The 21,606-nt window shown below is 36.9% G+C and overlaps 1 protein-coding gene across 2 annotated transcripts in view; it reads right to left on the bottom strand.

The window, feature by feature from the left end:
- The window catches only part of ANGPT1 (angiopoietin 1), a 301,836-nt gene that overhangs the window by 77,295 nt on the left and 202,935 nt on the right, over positions 1–21,606 (bottom strand). For both annotated transcript variants that reach the window (XM_055546445.1, XM_055546444.1), the window contains exon 4: positions 9,859–10,088. In XM_055546445.1, the coding sequence (XP_055402420.1) occupies positions 9,859–10,088 (230 nt within the window). The remainder of the gene's footprint in view (positions 1–9,858; positions 10,089–21,606) is intronic.

Raw genomic sequence — 21,606 nt, 5'->3', positions numbered from 1 at the left:
GTCAAGAAGTAACAGTTAGAAATGGACATGTAACAACTGACTGGTTCCAAATTGGGAAAAGAGTATATCAAGGCTGTATATTGCCACCCTCCTTATTTATCTTATATGCAGAGTACATCATGCAAAACACCGGGCTGGTTGAGAACAAGTCAGAATCAAGATTGTGGGAGAAATATCAATAATCTCAGATATGCAGATGACATCACCCTATGGCAGAAAGTGAAGAGGAACTAAAGAGGATCTTGATGAAAGTGAAAGAGAGTGAAAAAGCTGGCTTAAAACTCGACATTCAGAAAACTAAGATCATGGCATCTGCTCCTACCACTTTGTGGGAAATAGATGGTGAAACAATGCAACAGTAAGAGACTTTATATTTGGGGGCTCCAAAATCACTGCAGATGGTGACTGCAGCCATGAAATTAAAAGACACTTGCTCCTTGGAAGAAGAGCTATGACAAACCTAGACAGTGTATTGTAAAGCAGAGACATTATTTTGCCAACAAAGGTCCGTCTAGTCAAACCTATGGTTTTTCCAGTAGCCATGTATGTACGTGAGAGTTGGACCATAAAGAAGGCTGAGTGCCAAAGAATTGATACTTTCTAACTGTGGTGTTGGAGAAGATTCTTGAGAGTCCCTTGGACTGCAAGGAGATCCAACCAGGCAATCCTAAAGGAAATCAGTCCTGAATATTCACTGGAAGGACTGATGCTGAAGATGAAGCTCCAATACTTTGGCCACCTGATACAAATAGCAAACTCATTAGAAAAAACCCTGATCCTGGGAGATTGGAGGCAAGAAGCGAAGGGGATGACAGAGGATGAGACAGTTGGATTGCATTACCGACTCAATGGATATGGGTTTGAGCAGGCTTTGAGAGATGGTGAAGGATGGGAAGCTGGGCACGCTGCAGTCCATGGGGTCACAAACAGTCAGACATGACTGAGCGACTGAACAACAACAACAACATTAAAGTTTCTTTGCACTTGACTTATAGAAAAATCTTCTGCTAAAAAAAAAATCAATATTTTATTTATAGATAGTTAAACCTAACTGTTTAGTTGCAACATTTTTCAGGGTTTATTTTGTCTCCCTTCTTAAAGCATAAGTGGCTTCCCAGGTGGTGTTAGTGGTAAAGAACCTGCCTGCCAATTCAGGAGATATAAGAACCGCTGAGGGTTTGATCCCTGGGTCGGGAAGATCCCCAGGAGTAGGAAATGGGAATCCACTCCAGTATTCTTGCCTGGACCATCACATGGACAGAGGAGACTGACAGACTATAGTCCAAGGTTTGAAAAGAGTCAGACCTGACTGAAGGGACTTAGCACCTACGCAAAGCATATGAGATTTTTTGATAAAGGTTTCATTCTATGATTGCTGTGATGCATGCATACTGAATGATGTTAACAGAATATTTTTCTTTACTTTCTGAGTTATTATAGGTGCTATTTGGCTTAGTATAAAGTACCATAGCTTATTTGTAACTGGTATCCACTGACCCATTTTGTCCCTGGACTTAGGGGAAAAAACTTGAATTTGACTTCAGTATGGATGAACCCAGGGAAATGATTTAGTTAAAATTCTATTAAAAATATTTTGTGCTTCTTTGTTTTAGCCAACCAGGTCATTAAAGCACAAGAGAAGACGGAATGGAGTTTGTTCATAGCAATGTTAGAACATCAAGGCAATACTTTTTTCATGGCCTTTCACCCTGGTAACTTCCAGGCCCAGCTGGAGTTGAGGGATACCCCTTTGCATTTCAGAGAGTTTGTTTTCTGAAACTGAAACTGTAATTCCAAAAGAGAATTAACCACAAAATTTCAAATTTCCCCCAAAAGATGTGATTTAGTAATAGTTCATGGGAGAGGTCAAAGACTGTATTATTTCTTATTCTGTTATCATTATTTTGGCTATCTTCTATTCACACAATTTTTTTTTAACAGAAATTATGACTTTTCAGAAGGCCGATAACATGCTCCACCAAAAAGGAGAAACATACCATTTCCAAAAATAAATAGTCACTTTCCCCTTAAGCCATTAGGTTTTGTGAAAGGAAGTGCTAGAAGTGTGGTTCATTTTAAGGAAATTGTAAATGTTTGACATGTAATTTTCTGTCAAGATAAAGCATTCCCCTCATTAAATGGAAACAAGCGCTCACTGTAGTGTTCAGCAGATGACTTCCTGTATTTTTCTTTCTCTTTCTACCTAATGTTAAATTGTGCATTACAAGTAGTCAACGAGAAACCAAATATTTTACTAAGTCAATAAAAATGATATTTTCTGTTTTTATCAATGTTTATATGAGTGACATTCAAAAAGTTTTAATTTCCTCCATCGCTTGTGATGTTTTTAAGAGTTGTTCTTAACTCAAGGGACTTGTAGGAGTTCAAGCTGTCTCATCCCTTGACTGAATGATTTACTTCACAAACTCAATAGACACTGCACGGGAGGTAAATTCTTTTCAGATGGTAGAATTATTCTGAGAACAGAGCCAAATGTCCCCTCAGCACTGCAAAGGAAGCAAATGCCTCATTTCCCCTTTTCAGAAGGCCAGAAGCCTGAAAATAATGATCAAACGTTCCGTACCATTGCAATCAGCCCCTGGGAAAGACACATTAAACCAAATAATTGAGATCGCTTAAAAATTTGTAGTATCAGTCATTATCTCTTTCAGATGATATGAAAGAAACTTTTAAAGTAAACGTCAAGAGAAGCTTCTTATGATTTGAAAATTTTATACTTCATATTAAGGAGCTAAGCATATAAATATGCTCTTGTCTCTTGGTATTTATTTTTAAGTTTCTTTTTATTCCTCTCTACCCTGAGTGCTTCTCTACCTGAAACTGCTATCCACCGTTTCACATTCAACATTTGGATGGGGGTGGACAACATTTTAGAGAAGGAAATGGCAATCTACTCCAGTACTATTTGGGGCTTCCCTCACACCTCAGTGGTAAAGAATCTGCCTGCGATGCAGAAGCCGCAGGAGATGTGGGTTCTATCCCTAGGTTGGGAAGATCCCCTGGAGGAGGAAATGGCAAACCACTCCAGTATTCTTGCCTGGAGAATCCCATGGACAGAGGAACCTGGTGAGCTACAGTCCACAGGGTCACTAAGAGTGGGACCTGACTGAAGCGACTGAGCATGAGCACGAGACATTTTCTGCTTTTAATTCATCTTACTCATTTTAGCCTGCAGTCTATGCAGTTGAGCTCTACAGTTCATTCAAACTCTCCCTATGGAAGGTGACATCTCAGTTCCAAAGTTGTCTGTTTGTTTGAACTTTCTGTTTTTTTTGCCACTAAAATAGACCCTATATAACAGTCTTTTCTCTCTGCTCATAACTGCTATTTTGGTCTCCTTTATCTGTCCGTTAAAGAACTCCCAACTTTCTGTATTTGATTCACATTCTTAATATTTTAAAAGGAGTTCATAATATATTATGTAATTTCTGTATTTTATGGATTTCTGTAATTCACTCTGTAGATCCCCTGAAATTGTACACAGATTTGTGCCAAGTATTTGCACTAAGTAATGGTAGACTAGTTTTTATCAGATTCTTGAATGGATTTATAACCCCCAAATGGTTTTGTCATTGCTTTATACACACGTTCAGTGATTCCATTGAACAGCATGGCTTTACCAACTGTCTCCTCTGAGGACACACCAATCTATATGGTCATCAGGATTTTACTACTGAACTCCTGACTCATTCCCCTGCCTTCCATAGTCACCTCAGTCCATATGCTCAAACTAAATCTTGCCTCCTAAGCCTGTTTCTTTTCTCATGTTGTTGATTTTAAGAAATATCAAAATTAGTCAACCCAGAATTTCTAATATATTTGAGTTTACTTCTAAATAAGTGGTTATCTCTTGTTGATTCTCACTCTTTGTTCACAAAATTTCCCTCTAGTTGCCTTTCCATTTGCCCTGGTTTGATCCTGACCTCATTATTTCTCTCCCAGAAGATCCTTTTGAGAACCTGATGAAAACAATCAATATACCTTTTCTCTCAATCATAGTATAGTGGATAATGTACAGAATCAAGATCTAGACTGTGGGTTCAAATCTCAGCCTTCTCACTTGCTAGCAGTGTAATATTTAAAAATTATTTACCTTTATATGCTTAATTTCTTTGTCCGTCAGATAAGGTTAATAAGAGCACTTCGTTTACAGAGTTGTTGTCAGAATTAAATGAGTTAATATATGCAAGGGGCTAAGAAGACTGGCTCATACTCTCTTAAGTATTTGTTAATATTTTAATAAATGGCAAAGCATCCATCTGGTCCCTCTGCTTCCAGACTTGTCAACTTAACAATGTGTTGTTCCTATACTGTGACTTGGGGTGATTTTTCTAAAATGATAATGTCATTATTGTCCTTATATACTGACAATGACTTCTTATTGCTTTCAAGGAAAAAAAAAAACCACAGGTATTTTGATCTCCTTCTGTTTACCTTTCTAATTTCATCTTTCATTGTTCTTCTGCCTTCAATTCTGAGAAATAGGTTGTACATTTAGGTGTACACCCCCCCACCCATTTTGATGACTCCTGGCAAATATACATGTTGTTTATGCTCTCTGGAGTACCCTCGGTTTTCTTCATTTTGAAGACTTAGTCACTGTCTCCTCATTAGAACCATCCTGCCTATGTTTTATTCCTGGATTGACCTTTTCCAGCTATGCAGCCTTAGGCAAATTACTGATAGCTTGTGGAATTTATAAAATGGGGCTAACCATAGTAGTTCCCTTATACTGTTACTGTGAGGACTAAAACACATAAAGCTTAATCAATGCCTGAATCATAATAAGGATTCAACCAAAGCCTTACTTAAGAAGAGTCTGCAGATGCTGGATTCTGCCCTCATTCCTCTGTCTCTGTCATGATTCCAGTATTCTTCCTGTGTGTTTCACTAGTCCCCTGGCACCCTGGCCTCACGTCTAGCAAATATTTATGAAATACAATTGTCTGTTTACCTGTCTCTTTCCCCACCAAATTCTAGTTTTCTTGGAGCCACAGACAGTACACTTTTCTCTCTCCCTAGTGGTCTGAACAGTACCTGGCATATTATAGGAACTCTGCAAATATTTGTTAAATAAAAATAGATGGACATCTTTATCCTCAGAAGAGAATCTGAAGCAAAATAGTTGCTGTATAACTATTTAATGAATGAATGACAAGTTTATAAATCATATCTTGGTATCATAGGAGTATGTTCTAAACTGATTTGGACAGTAAGAAAATCAGTCAGTGTAATTTTACAATGGAGCCTAAATACTATTTTCTGTATTTCTCTTTCTTATATTTTATGGTTTGTTAATAATTAAATTCTTGGTCACATAACATCATGTTTGTCTTGTGTGTGTTCAAGGTACGTGATGATGCTTCAATCACCTCTCAACAGAGATGACTGCTGGATGTTGATAGTCACAGTACCTGATTATCCTCCCCAAAGAATTCTAAACCTTGCTTCCGTGCTGTTATCAATGTAAACTATTTAATTCCCAGAATAACTTGAATTGCCAAAAACCTGAAGCAGTCAGCTAAGGTTTGACACTATGATAACATTGAGAGTAATGTTTCTTCAGTGGTAATGTTTCTAAGAATAAATGCAACCAAGTGTTTGCAGACAAAGAATAGACAAAAATAAGTGTTACCCAGAAGTCTTAAAAAACAGACACAATTCAGTTTGCAATGACTATGTGCCTAAGATACTGCTATTGCCTGTTAAGACAAGAGGAAAGTTTGCTAAACTATTTTAGAAAATGACCTTAAGTGGTTTAGTATGAAAAGTGAAAGTGAAAAAAAAATACTACATAACACTTGATGCTATGAGTTTTATACAAACCTCTGTTAATTCTTACTCACCAGGAATTGAATATCATGATTCCATTTTAGTGATTCGGAAACAAGTTAAAAAGAAGGGACTTGGATGACTGTCAACAGTCAGACACTCTAGAGCACTGTATTCATACATTTTCTGTGAAAGAAATTTTACTTATAACTAGCACTTAATAAATTTGCATTTAGTTGAATTTTGTCACTTGGAGGAAAAGGAAGGAACTAATGTTTAATGAATCAAATATGTCCCATACTTTTGTTTTAATATGAAGTATCTAATGTTCTCACTATCATTGTGAAGTAGATATAATTATCCTACATAAGAAATGATTAGCAAGCTCTTTGCCTCTCCATGATTGTAGCCCACTAGACTCATCTGTTATGGGATTTTCCCCACAAGAATACTGAGGTGGGCTGCCATTTCCTCCTCCAGGGGATGTTCCCTATGTGGGGATTGAACCTGTGTATCCTGCTTCTCCTGCATTGCAGGTGAATTCTTTACCACTGTGCCACTGGGGAAACCCCTATAAATGATTAAACAGCTTCATAAAGATTAAATTAGTTGCCAATGACAGGAAAAAACTCAGTAGAAATTTTTTCTCCTGTTTTGTAGTATTCTATTCAGGCTGTATCCATAAATGACTGACTTAGTCAAGTTAGAGTGAGAAGAACCTTAGGTCAGTTAAAATTTTTGCCTTTTTGGATTATGACACAGATTTTTTGAAACTCAGAAGACTACTCTTTGCATTTTTTTTTTTGAAATATACATTTTAGAAAAGTGGTACATTTATTGTAATGTATTGATTTAGGTTTATTTACATATATTTATTTTTAAAGAGAGGACATTTATGTGTAATCTTTGGTAAATAACAAATTTACTTCATAAATGAATTTGTGGTCTTAAGAAGGAAAAGATTTTACTCATGTATTTTGAAATTAGAATGAAATAAGTTTGTTTCAGTAACTGATATTTAATCTAGTGGACTTCCCTGGTGGTTCAGATGGTAAAGTATCTGCCTGTAATGCAGGATACATTGGTTCAATCCCTGGGTTAGGAAGATTCCCTGGAGGAGGGTATGGCAATCCCTCCAATGTCCAGAGAATCCCATGGACAGAGGAGCCCACGGGGTTGCAAAGAGTCGGACACGATTGAAGCAATTTAGCACACATGCATTTAATCTAGTATTATGCAATTAGTCATTTAAAGTTTTAAATTCACTGTAACCAAAAGCTATGGTGCCAATGAAAATGAAGTAAAATCTTTGTAGAAAACTTAGTGAGAGACACATTCCACTTTTGTGTCTCATGAATTCTTAAATCACCAAATACTTAGTAGAATAGTTAACTGTGGGATTAGAGAAAAATAAAAGTCTAACAAGAAGCAAATAAAATCTGTGGTTATGAGAGCATGGGCTTCCCTGATAGCTCAGTTGGTAAAGAATCCACCTGCAATGCAGGAGACGCTGGTTCAATTCCTGGGTTGGGAAGATCCCCTGGAGAAGGGATAGGCTACCCACTCTGGTATTCTTGGGCTTCCCTTGTGGCTCAGCTGGTAAAGAATCCACCTGCAATGCAGGAGACCTGGGTTCGATATCTGGGCTGGGAAGATCCTCTGGAGAAGGGAAAGGCTACCCATTCCAGTATTCTGGCCTAGAGAATTACATGGACTGTATAGTCCATGAGATCACAAAGAGTCAAACACGACTGAGCAACTTTCACTTTCACTATTTGGGCTTCCCTTGTGGCTAGCTGGTAAAGAATCTGCCTGCAGTGAGGGAGACCTGGGTTTGATCCCTGGGTTGGGAAGATCCCCTGGAGAAGGGAAAGGCTACCCACTCCAGTATTCTGGCCTGGAGAATTCCATGTACAGTCCATGGGGTCGCAAAGAGTCAGACATGACTGAGCGACTTTGACAGACTATGAGAGCCTAGAATCCATTGGATAATAGCTTAATATGCTTACATTGTGTGTGTGAGAAAGTTGGATTATAAAATATAGTTAAATAGGATTTGTTTTATAATTTTATCATTAAAAAGAAAATAAATGTCTAGAGGTATGAAGTATTAGACAATTTCTGCCTCCCTCTGTAGTTAGTCACTCAGTTCTGTCTGACTCTGTCTCATGATCTGTAACCCGCCAGACTCCTCTGTCCATGGGATTTCCCAGGCAAGAACATTGGTGTGGGTTGCCACTTCCTTTTCCAATTACTTTTTGGATGTGCTCTATAATAGAATAGGCATAGTTATAATAGAATAGGCATAGTTACTTTTCTCATACACTGAGTGATGTTGTGGGTAGCATCCATCAGGAGTGCCATTGTTATTGTTCAATAAATTACATTTCTTGAACAGATGTTTGATTCCTGATGTTGCACCCAAAGACCAAAACTAGCCAGGAATTTTAATTTTGAAGTCACCCTCCTGCCTGAAAAAGTTTAAAGACATATTTATTGGACAAGTACTCAGAAAAGAAGTGAAATTATGATAAGTAGGCAGACATATGAGCTTTGTGAGAATCACCAAGGCTTGATATTTCTAACATCATTAATAAAAAAAAAAGAACTACTCAACTCCATGTGCATTACGTCTCAGGATGATAAGAAAAATATGTTTTCAATTTTTCCCCTAATGTATTCAGTTCAATATGAGAATAGATATGTCTCATATTAATACTTAATTTCTAAATACTCATGAGCTCTATTAAAATTCTCTGGCAAAATTCTATCCTGTTTTCCTTCCAGTGGACTCTAACTCAAGGTTTTGGCAGGCTCTGACTGATTAGCAGGTTTTTTCCTTCTCAATCACATTTCTGAGCACACACAAACGGAGCCCTGGGAACTCACTGTTTAAAAAATATTCTTCAAAAAGTATATTAAGGACTTGTTTAGACTATCTAAAGGAGATAGAACCGAAGGTAATGGAGTGTAATAGAGAAATGCTAAATGTCTTTAAAATAAGATCACTTAAAATGGAGTTATCCTCTGTATTCATATGTATACATGAGACTATGGAACTGAGCTATTTTTAATATAGCTCAAGTCCACTGTTAAATTAAAGAAGCCTCCAATTATGTACATTACATATGAACACTGAACCGTTACATGAATGATCACATAAGCGACAGCTTAATGATAACCACAACCTTCAGATATAAGTGGTGTTTTCTTGTCCATGTTCACTCATAGGAAGACTGATTAGTGAGCAGAACTATAGAAACTCCAAACTTTGAAGCGTTTTCCTGAGGCTCAGGTGAGGTTCTGCTTGAAGTGAACAGGTGTACACAGAGACATTTTTTCAATAACTGATGGGTGGACAGGTGGACAGATGGATGGATGTCTTCTAAAGAGACACAGGCCTACAATATTTCCAATGGCTAAATGGCTCCAGATATTCTGGTGGGTATTAAAAGTTTATACTTTCACTATCATGAAGATAGCCCAGAATAAGTTTGTGCATATGCCCTTGTTAGGTCTTCTCCATACAGGGCCACATGAATAATCCTAAAACAGGCTTTTAATAACAAATATTCCTCCTCCTTCATAACAGTTATTAGGAACTTCTGTGCCTCTTTGTCTCTGCAGGTAACTCTTCCCTCTCCTCCACTGCAAAAGAAATAGTTTTAAAATGGGAACGCTCCTGAAATTCTTCTCAGCACTCTGAACTAATCTTTAATAGTGTCTAAATTCTGTCCTGTATAGTTAAGTGTCTAACGTTACAGTACTAAATATTTATCTATGAGAACCTAATAGATTTTATTTAAGGCCAAAAGGCCAATAAAAAAGGAGAAATTAGAAAGATATGGTGAATTCATGAACCCAAGCTTATGAATAATTTCTCTGAAGTTAAAAACATGAGAAAATTGTCAGTGCAAACTTCATTAAATGCTTCTAAGAATAAAGTTCTTTTGCTGCTTCTATACTAGCAATCAATGCAACTTAGAAAGTTACATTGGATATTTACTTGCTCTATATTAAATAAAATATTTACTATAACCAAAGTAAGGAAGAAATTCTTACTACCTTCTTTAGTGCAGAGGTTGACAAGGTTATGCACTGTGTCCATCAGCTCCAGCTGCTGCTTCTGAAGGACACTGTTATTGGTGGTGGCTCTGTTCAATTGTTTCTCCAGTTCCTGGATTATATATGTTTGACGAGTAACCAAGCCTTGAAGATTCTCTTTCTCTTCCTTTAAGGTGTCCAATTCTTCCTTGTGTTTTCCCTCCATTTCAAAGATTTTGTGTTCTAATAAACTACAAGGAAGTGAAGATAAGATTTAGTTTTAAAATGCTATAAGAAGCATGATTCAACTAGTTCCTGAGTTTATTTACTGTAAGAAATTTTAGTTAGGTATTTCACCATGGAAATATTTATGAAGCAAGTGACTCAGAAAAAGTATATACATAAAAATGCATTTATACATAAATATATATTTAATAGGAATGACATTATATAGCATTTGAAATGAAGAATTATTAGATCAGTTATTGTTAGAGTGATGTTTGTTTCCTAAATGTAATTTATTTCTTGGGATGTATCTTATATCCAGGGTAGTTAACTTGGACTCTGTCTGGAGAAATTATAGCATAATTTTCATTAAAGAAATGGATCCAATAAGAAATAGAAGCAGTAGTTCAGAAAAAAGTTTGAACAAACTACAGAAACTATTTTTTATTTACTTTGTTTCATTCATTTGGGATTTTCAAAACATTAACAGGGATTACATTTCACGAGGAATAGCATATTGATGCAGAAACCAGAGGACCAGAAACTAAGCTATGTAAAGTCACAATGAATTACATTTCTTGGGATTATTGATACCTGGCCCTGTATTGTAACCACTAGCTTACTTTATCTCTCAATCAGAGCTTCAAGATAAGGGCTAAAGGCATAACAAATTTCCAAATTACTGAATAATTGGTTCCAAAAAGGAAGATTATGTTGCTGATGGGATGGTCTTACAAAAGGACTTGGGAAGCTTTGCTTGGAGTGATACAGTCCTCAACCAAGAACCTTCTTTCTTTCAGAACTCTTCACAGGATACTCCCTTTGCATATTGCACATTAAAAATGATAGAAAATGCAGAAGCACTGTTGGATGCTAGCAACTGACTGGAAATAAAAAGCACTTACATTTTATAGAGTGTATAATATACTAGTATTCCTCAGAGAAGAGCCTTATTCAGTTTTCTCAGTTTCATTTACAGAAGGTTCAACCAGTCCTTAGTTTACAAGGTGTTATTCAAATGTAACATACCAGACTGGGTATTTAGTTTACCTTGGAGAAATGTAGCACTGAATCATTACTATACGTTTTCAAAAAGGGGACACTAGAGAGTGTTCTAAACTTAATACTTAAGTCATAAAATAGAGATTGTTTGAAGAGCCAAATTTTCCAACTCCCTGTAGTAGGGGATGAGCTGGAATATCTGACTGCCCATAACACAGATTAAGAAGTGTGGAGAGACCTGCAAGTGGTAATTCCAGATCTTTGCTGATAAACTTATCCTCCAAAAAAATGTGGAACATCAAAGAAAAGCTGCCCATTGAACTAAGCCTGAAAAACACTGTGATGCTTCTATGTGTAAGAACTTACTAATTTACAACACCTTTGGTAGCACGCCCAGAAAACTTCACATTGAGACCCATTGACACAGCTCTGTGACTTTTGCAATCTAAGAAGATCCGCTTCTCTATTTTGAGTTGCTTTATATTCTATAGCACTGTGAAAGGATCTCTGTCCTGACCAGTCATTAAGCAAACTCAGTTGAATAGATCTTGGGTATAATGATTTGGGAAAATGTAAAGGTCATTTTTATTTATTAAAGCATTTTTTGGAATGAAAACTTCAGGCAAGGAAGCTGGAGAAAGATGAGACACACACGGCATTTCTGAAGGAGTAGGTATGATTCGTTGCGTTTTAGTGTTTTCTTCTGCGTCAGTAACTTGCTGCTGGAAAAGTTAGTATCTAAAAAGCAAACAAAACCAAATAATACCAAATACCTTTTTTATTGGTTAAAATCTTTATCCCACCCATTGTTAAGTGATTAGTATGCTTGCTATGCATGTCAGAGGAGGTTTTCTCTGTGACTGTTAATTTTTGGCCTTCTGATCTGAGAATTAACCACAGTGGATGCCTTAGCTCATTCTCAGTTTACTTTTAATTATTTTTGTTTCTCTTCCTAGGGTAATGATCAGATGTTAAATGCCAATAGAATCAAGTCCGTGAACTTATGGAAAATTTTCTTTCAAATTCACAAGAGTTACAGTATACTACCAAGAAACCTTAACTGTAATAATGAAAAGAGCAACATTTGGATGTATAGTTATAAAATACTAGATAAAAATTCTGAATTATCATTTTGTTCCTGAAATAAGATGAGCACTGGCTTTTAAGTTTTCTTAATTAGTAGGTAACATTCTGATTTGGAAAATACCATGCTTTTGTTTGCATTTATTATTTGCTGAGTGCCAATGTAAAATATAAAATGACACTATTCCCACTCTAACCATTTATTTTCAGAGAGAAATGGGAAAAAAAATTCAAATGAAAGAAAAAAGCAGCTACAAGAAACTTCTGTTTCAGACATAATACTTTTTTTTGCATTCATGTTTTCCCATTTTCTACTTTTGAAGCATTTTTTTCTCAAGAAGACATATACTAAAAGATGGCTACTATCTGAGAGGTCATAAAGGAGTTTTTGTTCTATTTTGATTTTCAGAATTTTGGAAAGAGCTGAGAATGAAAGTTGATCAAAGAAATCCCCATGCCAAAGGAAAAAATTCTGAACTCTGGCTTGTGTAACAAAAAGTCTGTACTTCCCAAGTAAAAGGAGTATACACTTAGCATGTTGGGAAAAAAAATGTTAATTTTCATAATTCACCAAACAATCTTAATGGACCATGGCTGCTCCAGCTGCTGCTAAGTCGCTTCAGTCGTGTCCAACTCTGTGCGACCCCATAGACGGCAGCCCACCAGGCTCCCCCGTCCCTGGGACTCTCCAGGCAAGAACACTGGAGTGGGTTGCCATTTCCTTCTCCAATGCATGAAAGTGAAAAGTCAAAGTGAAGTCGCTCAGTCGTGTCCGACTCTTAGCGACCTCATGGACTGCGGCCCACCAGGGTCCTCCGTCCATGGGATTTTCCAGGCAAGAGTACTGGAGTGGGGTGCCATTGCCTTCTCCGAGCATGGCTACTAGGTATTAAAAGACATCAACATAGCCTGTCATTTTAAACTACAAATTCATGTAAAATAAAGAAGGGATACCCAGGGAAGAAATTTGCTTTGCATCACAGACATCTCACAAGATTGAGAATGAAATATATGCCTTAAAAATCAAATGCATAAAAACTATAAGCAAATTGGGAACATGCCACACTGTTTCACAAATGGCATGTCTTAGCACCTAACTAATCTCTTCAAGTCATTTTCTTATCTCATTTCTTCACTTGGATTCTCTTTAATTGCTTTTATTCCATAGTATTTCTCTATTAGCTTTATTTACTAAAGATACCCTTTACATTAATGATAATTTTTAGACTTTTTCAGGCAAAATTGTTATCTTTTTGATACTATTCATCCCCTCCCTTCCACCTCTTCATATTTGGCTTCCAAAACACCATCCTCTTTTCTTTAACAATTCTCATCCATTAGTTATTATCTACTTGGGAAGTTAGCCCTTCCTTATTATTTCCAAACTGGCTTGAATCCAAAACTCTTCTGCCAGAAAATATTCATATACTATCTCTACTTACTAATTATATTGTTGTAATACACCATTTTTGCTGTAGAGCAGTAAAAAATCCCATGTCTTTTTATTCTTAAAGTAAAATAGTGATACAGAATGAGAATATATTACAAGGCCTAGATTTAGGTAAAAATCTATAAATACCATGTATAAAATTGTGCAAACACTATATCAGAACCAAAATAAAAAGCCAACTGTTCTAACTTCTCAGACTAGAAAACTGTCCATGACAACCCAGTGTTATGAAAACTAGCTTTAGAGTCTCATTTCTCTGATTTACTATAACATAATCTCTATCTCGGAGAAGGCAATGGCACCCCACTCCAGTACTCTTGCCTGGAAAATTTTATGGATGGAGGAGCCTGGTAGGCTGCAGCCTATGGGGTCGCTGAGAGTCAGACATGACTGAATGACTTCACTTTGACTTTTCACTTTCATGCATTGGAGAAGGAAATGGCAACCCACTCTAGTGCTCTTGCCTGGAGAATCCCAGGGACGGGGGAGCCTGGTAGACTGCCGTCCATGGGGTCACAAAGAGTCGTACCTGACTGAAGTGACTTAGCAGCAGCAGCAGAAGCAATCTCTATCTACTTCCACATACTTACATTATAACAGCCAAGAATCAAGGCATCAACTTAATATCCCTTTACTATTTGCTGCTCTCCATCTGGTTATTTTTGGGAGCTTGTCTTTCACAATATTTCAACCTATTCATCTTTTCCATGTATAAAAACAAAATTTTTTTGCCAAGCCATTAAAAAAAATCTTAACTGAGATTTTCTTTCTGCCTTAAACCCTCTGCCATTAAATTTAATTTTCTTACTCAATATATTGATTATATCCCATTGTGTCGTGAGGTCTTTTATTGGTCCTCTTACATTTTCCCTATCCGGTTAAGTAGGGAGAGGCCATCTCAGCTGCGCACGGAGGCTTTTATATATAAAAGTTGATCTGGGGAACACATGTACACCCATGGCAGATTCATGTCAATATATGGCAAAACCAATACAATATTGTAAAGTAATTAACTTCCAATTAAAATAAATAAATTTATTTTTTAAAAAAAAGTTGATCTGAAGAACAAGACAGCTCCACTGTCCTAAATTCAATAGGCAAAGCAGTCATATTTCCCCTGATGATGGCCTTTAGCAACAAATTTAGTTTAGGTTTAAATGCATAATCTGAAACCTGGATGGTAATTCCAAAGTCCAGTGCACTGTTTTCTAGAGTACATGCAGTATATTTTTATTCAGCTCAGTTCAGTTGCTCAGTTGTGTCCAACTCTTTGCGACCCCATGGACTGCAGCAAGCAGCAAGGCAGTCTTTCCTGTCCATCACTGACTCCCGGAGCTTGCTCAAACTCATGTCCATTAAGTTGGTGATGCCATCCTCTGTCGTCCCCTTCTCCTCTTGCCTTCAATCTTTCCCAGCATCAAGGTCTTTTCCAATGAGTCAGTACTTCATATCAGGTTGCCAAAGCATTAGCGTTTCAGCTTCAGACTGGTTGGATCTCCTTGCAGTCCAAGGAACTCTCAAGAGTCTTCTCTAAAACCACAGTTCAAAAGGATCAATTCTTTCACACTCAGCTTTCTTTATACTTCAACTCTCACATCCACACATGACTACCGGAAAAACCAAAGCTTTGACTGGAGGGACCTTTGTTGGCAAAGTTATGTCTCTTCTTTTTAATATGCTAAGTTGGTCATAACTTTTCTTCTAAGGAGCAAGTGTCTTTTAATTTCATGGCTGCAGTCACCATCTGCAGTGGTTTTGGAGCCCCAAAAAACAAAGTCTATCACTGTTTCTATTGTTTCCCCATCTATTTGCCATGAAGTAATGGGACCAAATGCCATGATCTTAGTTTTCTGAATGTTGAGCTTTAAGCCCACTTTTTTACTCTCCTCGTTCACTTTCATCAAGAGGCTCTTTAGTTTTTCTTTGCTTCTGCCATAAGGGTAGTGTCATCTGTATATCTGAGGTTATTGATATTTCTCCCGGCAATCTTGATCCCAGCTTGTGCTTCATCCAGCCCGGCATTTTGCATGATGTACTATGCATAGAAGTTAAATAAGGAGGGTGACAATATATAGCCTTTACATACTCCTTTCCCTATTTAGAACCAGTCTGTTATTCCATGTCTAGTTGTAACTGTTGCTTCTTGACCTGCATACATATTTCTCAAGAGGCAGGTAAGGTGGTTTGGTATTCCCATCTCTTTAAGAATTTTTCAGAGTTTGTTGTGATCCACAGAGTCAAAGGCTTTGGTGTACTCAATAAAGCAGATGTTTTTCTGGAACTCTCTTGCTTTTTCAATGGTCCAGCAGCTGTTGGCAATTTGATCTCTGGTTCCTCTGCCTTTTCTAAATCCAGCTTGAACATCTGGAAGTTCATGGCTCATGTACTGCTGAAGCCTGGCTTAAATAACTTTGAGTGTTACTTTGCTAGCATGTGAGATGAGTGCATTTATGCAGTAGTTTGAACATTTTTTGGCATTGCCTTTCTTTGGGATTGGAATGAAAACTGACGTTTTCCAGTCCTGTGGCCACTGCTGATAATATTTTTACTTTTATTAGACATTCTATAGTTAAGAGTTCTATGTCAAGTTTTGGGGAAGTCTAAATTAAATAAATAGTTTTATTATGATGCATCCCTTAGAACTGGTGTTCCATGGAACTGCAATTTATGGAAAGTGCGAGTTGTTCAGTCGTGTCTGACTCTTTGTGACCCCATGGACTATACAGTCCATAGAATTCTCCAGGCCAGAATACTGGAGTGGATAGCCTTTCCCTTCTCCAGGGGATCTTCCCAACCCAGGGATTGAGCCCAGGACTCCCGCATTGCCGGTAGATTCTTTACCAGTTGAGCCACAAGGAAAACTGTGTGCTTATATCTATTCAAATTGAACTTGAAATCCAAAGAGTTTCCTCATAGGATTTTTAGTATTTCCTGTTTCTCTTCTTTCTGGAAACACTTTGAGAAGAGATATACATAGAATTTTGGCATTCAACTTCTAGTTTGAGGCAGAGGTACACTTCAATGAAGAATAAAATAAGCTAAATACTCCAGACCTTTAACTTCAGTAAAGGTTCTAATTGAGTATATACAAAGCCCTACCTGACGTTTTTGGTTGACTTTTCCTCCTAATTTTCTCAGTCTGCCTCCTCCAGCTTATCTCATGGAAAACACTGGCATCTCAAATCACTGAACAGATCTTGAAACTTTCACAGAAAAAGTTCTCCCTTTCAGATTGTCTCCTACAGTAGAGTTCGTATCATAGCTGCAACTGGATTAACAGGAGCGACAGTTCCTTAAGTCCTCTGTGTGAAAATGTAGCCCTCAAACAAGGAGGTAGGTGTCAGTATTATAGAAACCTTCTCATTGTCATCTGCCTGAATCTCCTCAGAGCTCTTTCAATTTTTAAATGATTTTTAATCTGTATGTTGCTTACATTCGTTGCAAATATGGTTTTCAAAGAATAATCTTTCCATCCCCGTACTCAAACAAGGGCATATACTAAGTTCAGGTTAAATTTATATTGAATTTTCTAACTTGAATGTAGTAAATTGTTTCTTAAAATACAAAGTTAAATATTTCTGTAATTCAAATGTGGAACAGAAGCATAGATCACTACAGGTAAACAATCAGCAAATAAACTTTTCAAAGTTTGAGGCAGATAAGAATAAGCTAAATATTCTGTGGAAGCCAGAAGCTGAGAAGAAAAAAATATGTATACAACCTCATAACACTAAAAATTCTTCCTAAAAAACAGGCTGAAAAATAAACAACAAACTAGAGAAAATATTTGTGATATATACTACAAAATTTTAATATCGATTAAATAATTTATATAAGGAATTAATAATATTAGAGAAACAATCCAATAAAAAATGAGAAACATACATGAATAGGCTAGTCCCAGAAGAAGAATTCAAATAGTCAATAACCAGGAAAGACGTACAATATAACCTCTTAGGTAAACAAGGTTAATAAAATGGATAGCAAAGTTTGAGGAAATTAGAAAGCCCATGAACACTTGGGGAGAATGTAAAATTTGCTGATAATTATCAATATCTTTGAATATATAAAATAATACAGAAAGTTCTACTGAGCTGTAAATTTTAGTGCATTTCTAGCAATGAATGAGGTATAGCATATAGTTAAATATATAATATATCCATGATAAATTGTTATAAAGTAGAAATAAACCCAGCATTTTAAAAATAGTTACAATGTATACACATATGCATGCATGATATAAATATGTACTTGTGCATATGTGTAATTGCATATGGGTGTGTATCTCTGTAACCACACAGATAAATATGTACTCTCTATCTACACGTGTATATTTTAATATATTCATTAAAAGGTCTGGAAGAATAGGTACCAAACTGCAAATCTGTTAATGATGATTCTCTGTGGGGGGTGGGGGAATATGGAATTAGGGATTTTGAATTTCAATTCATACACTTCTGTACAATTTAACACTTAGATCAGTTAGGCTTGTGTTGATTTTTTTTTGTTAATCAGGAAAATGCAAACAGTCATGAGTCTAGAATGGTCTGAGATACTATCTAGGGCTGAATTAGTGAACCTCAGAATGTGGACTGATAACCTTGGTTGCCATGCAGTGGGCTTTTAGGGATGCAGAACAGTGGTAAAAAAGCCATCTGTATTTTATTTATGTTAAGAACAATGAAAATGTTTACAATATTTAATGTAAACTATGTGATCTGTGTTTTCCATTAAAATATTTTTAAGTTGTGTGTGCGTTTGTGTGCACATAGATAAATGACATTTGTTGGGATATTTGCCAGTTCACTTGCCAGTTCATCAGTCAACATTCAAAAAGCATTTAAAATTATATATACTATATGTAGAGAACTGTGCTTGGGAGCATGAGCACAGAAATAAATAAAGCACAGTTTCTATGTTCCAGAAGGTCACAGTCCAGTGGTTCATAGATAGATACACACACACCCCGCCATGTGATGGGATAAGTGAAGTGACAGGAGGAAAAAACAAGGTAGATTGTAATCCCATAAGTTGTAATAAGCAAATATATTTGGCAGAATCAGAAAAAAGCTTCTTGGAAGGGGTAATATCTACATTGAGTTTTGAAGGGACAGACGTGTGTGAGCTCTACAGGGCATTCCGGACAAAAGAAAGAGAAAGTTGAAGTCACTCAGTCGTGTCCGACTTTTAGCGACTCCATGCAGTATACAGGCTATGGAACTCTCCAGGCCAGAATACTGGAGTGGGTAGCCTTTCCCTTCTCCAGGGGATCTTCCCAACCCAGGGATTGAACCCAGGTCTCCCTCACTGCAGGAAGATTCTTTACCAGCTGAGCCACCAGGGAAGCCCAATAAGGCAAGCATCAATCATGTCTGAACAAACATCAAGTCTTCAATGTGATACTAATAATTAGCGTGATTAAACACTTACTGTGTGTTTCAAGCACTGTATTCAGTGTTTTTTAAGCAATAACTCAATTAATCCTCATATCAACTCCATGCACTATTATCATCACCCCTATGTTACAAATGAGAACAACCAAAGCACAGAAAGTTCATATAACTTGCTCAAAATCACACAAATTATAAGTGGCAGAGCAGGTTACAGCAGAATCAAGGCCAATCCAGGCAGTCTGACCTCAGAGCTCCTGCTCTTAGTTATTAGACCATGCTTCTAAAATATAAAAAGACTTCTGAAGTAAGGCTATAAAATTAGGATATTAATGATCATGGACCATGTTTCATGCTAAAGTACTTGACAACTTTCCTCAGTCCATTACAGAGAATCAGACGAGGGTTGGGCATATGTTATCTAGAGATTTAGAGGTTGAGCTGAACTAGTACATATGGAGATCTAAAGAAAAAAATGGGGAAAATAATGTGACTTGCATTTTAGAAAGACTTTGGCAGACTTTTGGATGATAGGTTTGAAAAGTTTAAGGCATTAAGCCATGCAAAGAGGTCACCACAATGGCTGAGACAAAAATTAATGGGATTTTGGCCTAAAAAACAGAGTAAGAGTAAATAGAAAGAACAAGACCAATTGGAAAAATATTTAGGAGATGGAATTGGCAGTATCAACAGTGACTGATGAGTTGTGATTTTACTTCAGTATTTTATAAAGAACTTATCAGATGGAGGATAACTTTAATTAGAAAGACTGATTTAACTGATTTAAAAATCAATACTTCACTATTAAATTACAGTAATTTGTTAGAAAGTTACACTTTAGTATCATGAAATTAGGCATATTTCAATCACTTAAAATTAACTCAATAACTTTCCATAAACTCTATCTAAAAGACAGATGAAGCTTGTCAAATAGGTTCAGTGAATTCCCAAGGTAAAATAGTTATACTGCCTACTCTAATATTAGAAGGAATAAATAATGATCTATATATAGGCCAAACCAATTCCTATTCCTTTCTTCAAATTAGTATTTTATTATGCTAAGAGGATAACTTGACAACCACATCAATTAATCTTCAGGCTGCATCACATTGCAAACACATTTTTATAATAATTAAGACAGAGAATCATCATGGACTTGAACCCTAATTTTGCCATATATCAGCTGTTTGGTCCCTGGCAAGTTACCTGACCTCTTGGAACTTTCAGTGCAGTTCAGTTCAGTCACTAAGTCGTATCCAACTCTTTGCAACCCCATGGACTGCAGCACGCCAGGCCTCCCTGTCCATCACCAACTCCCGGGGTTCACCCAAACCCATGTCCATTGAGTCGGTGATGCCATCCAACCATCTCATCCTCTGTCATCCCCTTCTCCTTCTGCCCTCAATTTTTCCCAGCATCAGGGTCTTTTCAAATGAGTCAGCTCTTCGCATCAGGTGGCCAAAATATTGTAGTTTCAGCTTCAACATCAGTCATTCCAATGAACACCCAGGACTGATCTCCTTTAGGATGGACTGGTTGGATCTCCTCGCAGTCCAAGGGACTCTCAAGAGTCTTCTCCAACACCACAATTCAAAAGCATCAATTCTTCAGCATTCAGCTTTCTTTATAGTCCAACTCACTTAATATAAAATACAAATGATGATAAACACTTTGGAGGATTAGTTGGAGTACTAGCAGTAGTTAGGTAAAGCACTTAGCTCATATGTTCACCTGCCTGATATTAGATAGGTAGGCAGTAAAGAATTTTTCTGGAACTGTCAGAATGACCACCACTTGTGTAGTTTCACTTTAAACAGTCTTATTGAAGAGTTTCCTTCATTCTGCATATTTGATACAAGTTTGAACAAGAAAGCTCAAGGGTTCCATCTTCCTACACATGGAGTACACAGCTGATTTCTCTTTCTGTGTACCCTGGTGAGGCCGAAGAATTTCTTCTAGATTTTATTTTTCTTTTTGCATGGCTATGTTCCAACCTTAGAAACAACTGGGATTAAGTCAGAGATCAACAAGTGCCTGAAAATCTGGTCAGCTGACCGTATCTTTACACCAAAAGATGCAGTTACATATTTGATTCAGCTGAAGGAATTTGCATTATGACATCTTTCCCAGTCTTACTCTTTTTATTTTTTTGAGCAGAAGTGGCAGGAAACATACTGGAGGAATCCAATAAAAAACAAGTTGACAATTACATCTCTCAGTTTGTCAATACCAACCTTGTGTTTGTGGTAAATATTAATGCTTCCCGTTTCTTGAGTTTTTGGTTGCATAATTTCAATTATATGAGCCAGCTACTGATCTCTTACTTCTAAGTGCTATCTCCTTGAGGTAAGGAACAAAACCAAGTATTGAGATTAGGACAGCATACAATCAAAAAAAAAAAAAAATTCTAAAAATTGCAAACTGGAAGCTTCCTGGAGTCGCCCCCCTCTAGACTGTTAGGTAAACAAACACCAGAGCAAGTGTCGTTAATCCTGCTCCTGCTTGGTGCCTTTCACCATTCAGGGGAGAAAGAAGTGACTCTAATGCGGCCAGCCTTCTATTTTCAATCCCACAAGTGATGCAATCAGTTTGTCTGGATGCAGATCAGCAGGACCTCTC

This window comes from Bubalus kerabau, chromosome 14 (assembly GCF_029407905.1).
Source record: "Bubalus kerabau isolate K-KA32 ecotype Philippines breed swamp buffalo chromosome 14, PCC_UOA_SB_1v2, whole genome shotgun sequence".
Classification (NCBI taxonomy): Eukaryota; Metazoa; Chordata; class Mammalia; order Artiodactyla; family Bovidae; genus Bubalus; species Bubalus kerabau.
The sequence above is the reverse complement of the archived record's forward strand: the minus strand, read 5'-3'. Positions and strand labels throughout refer to the sequence as shown.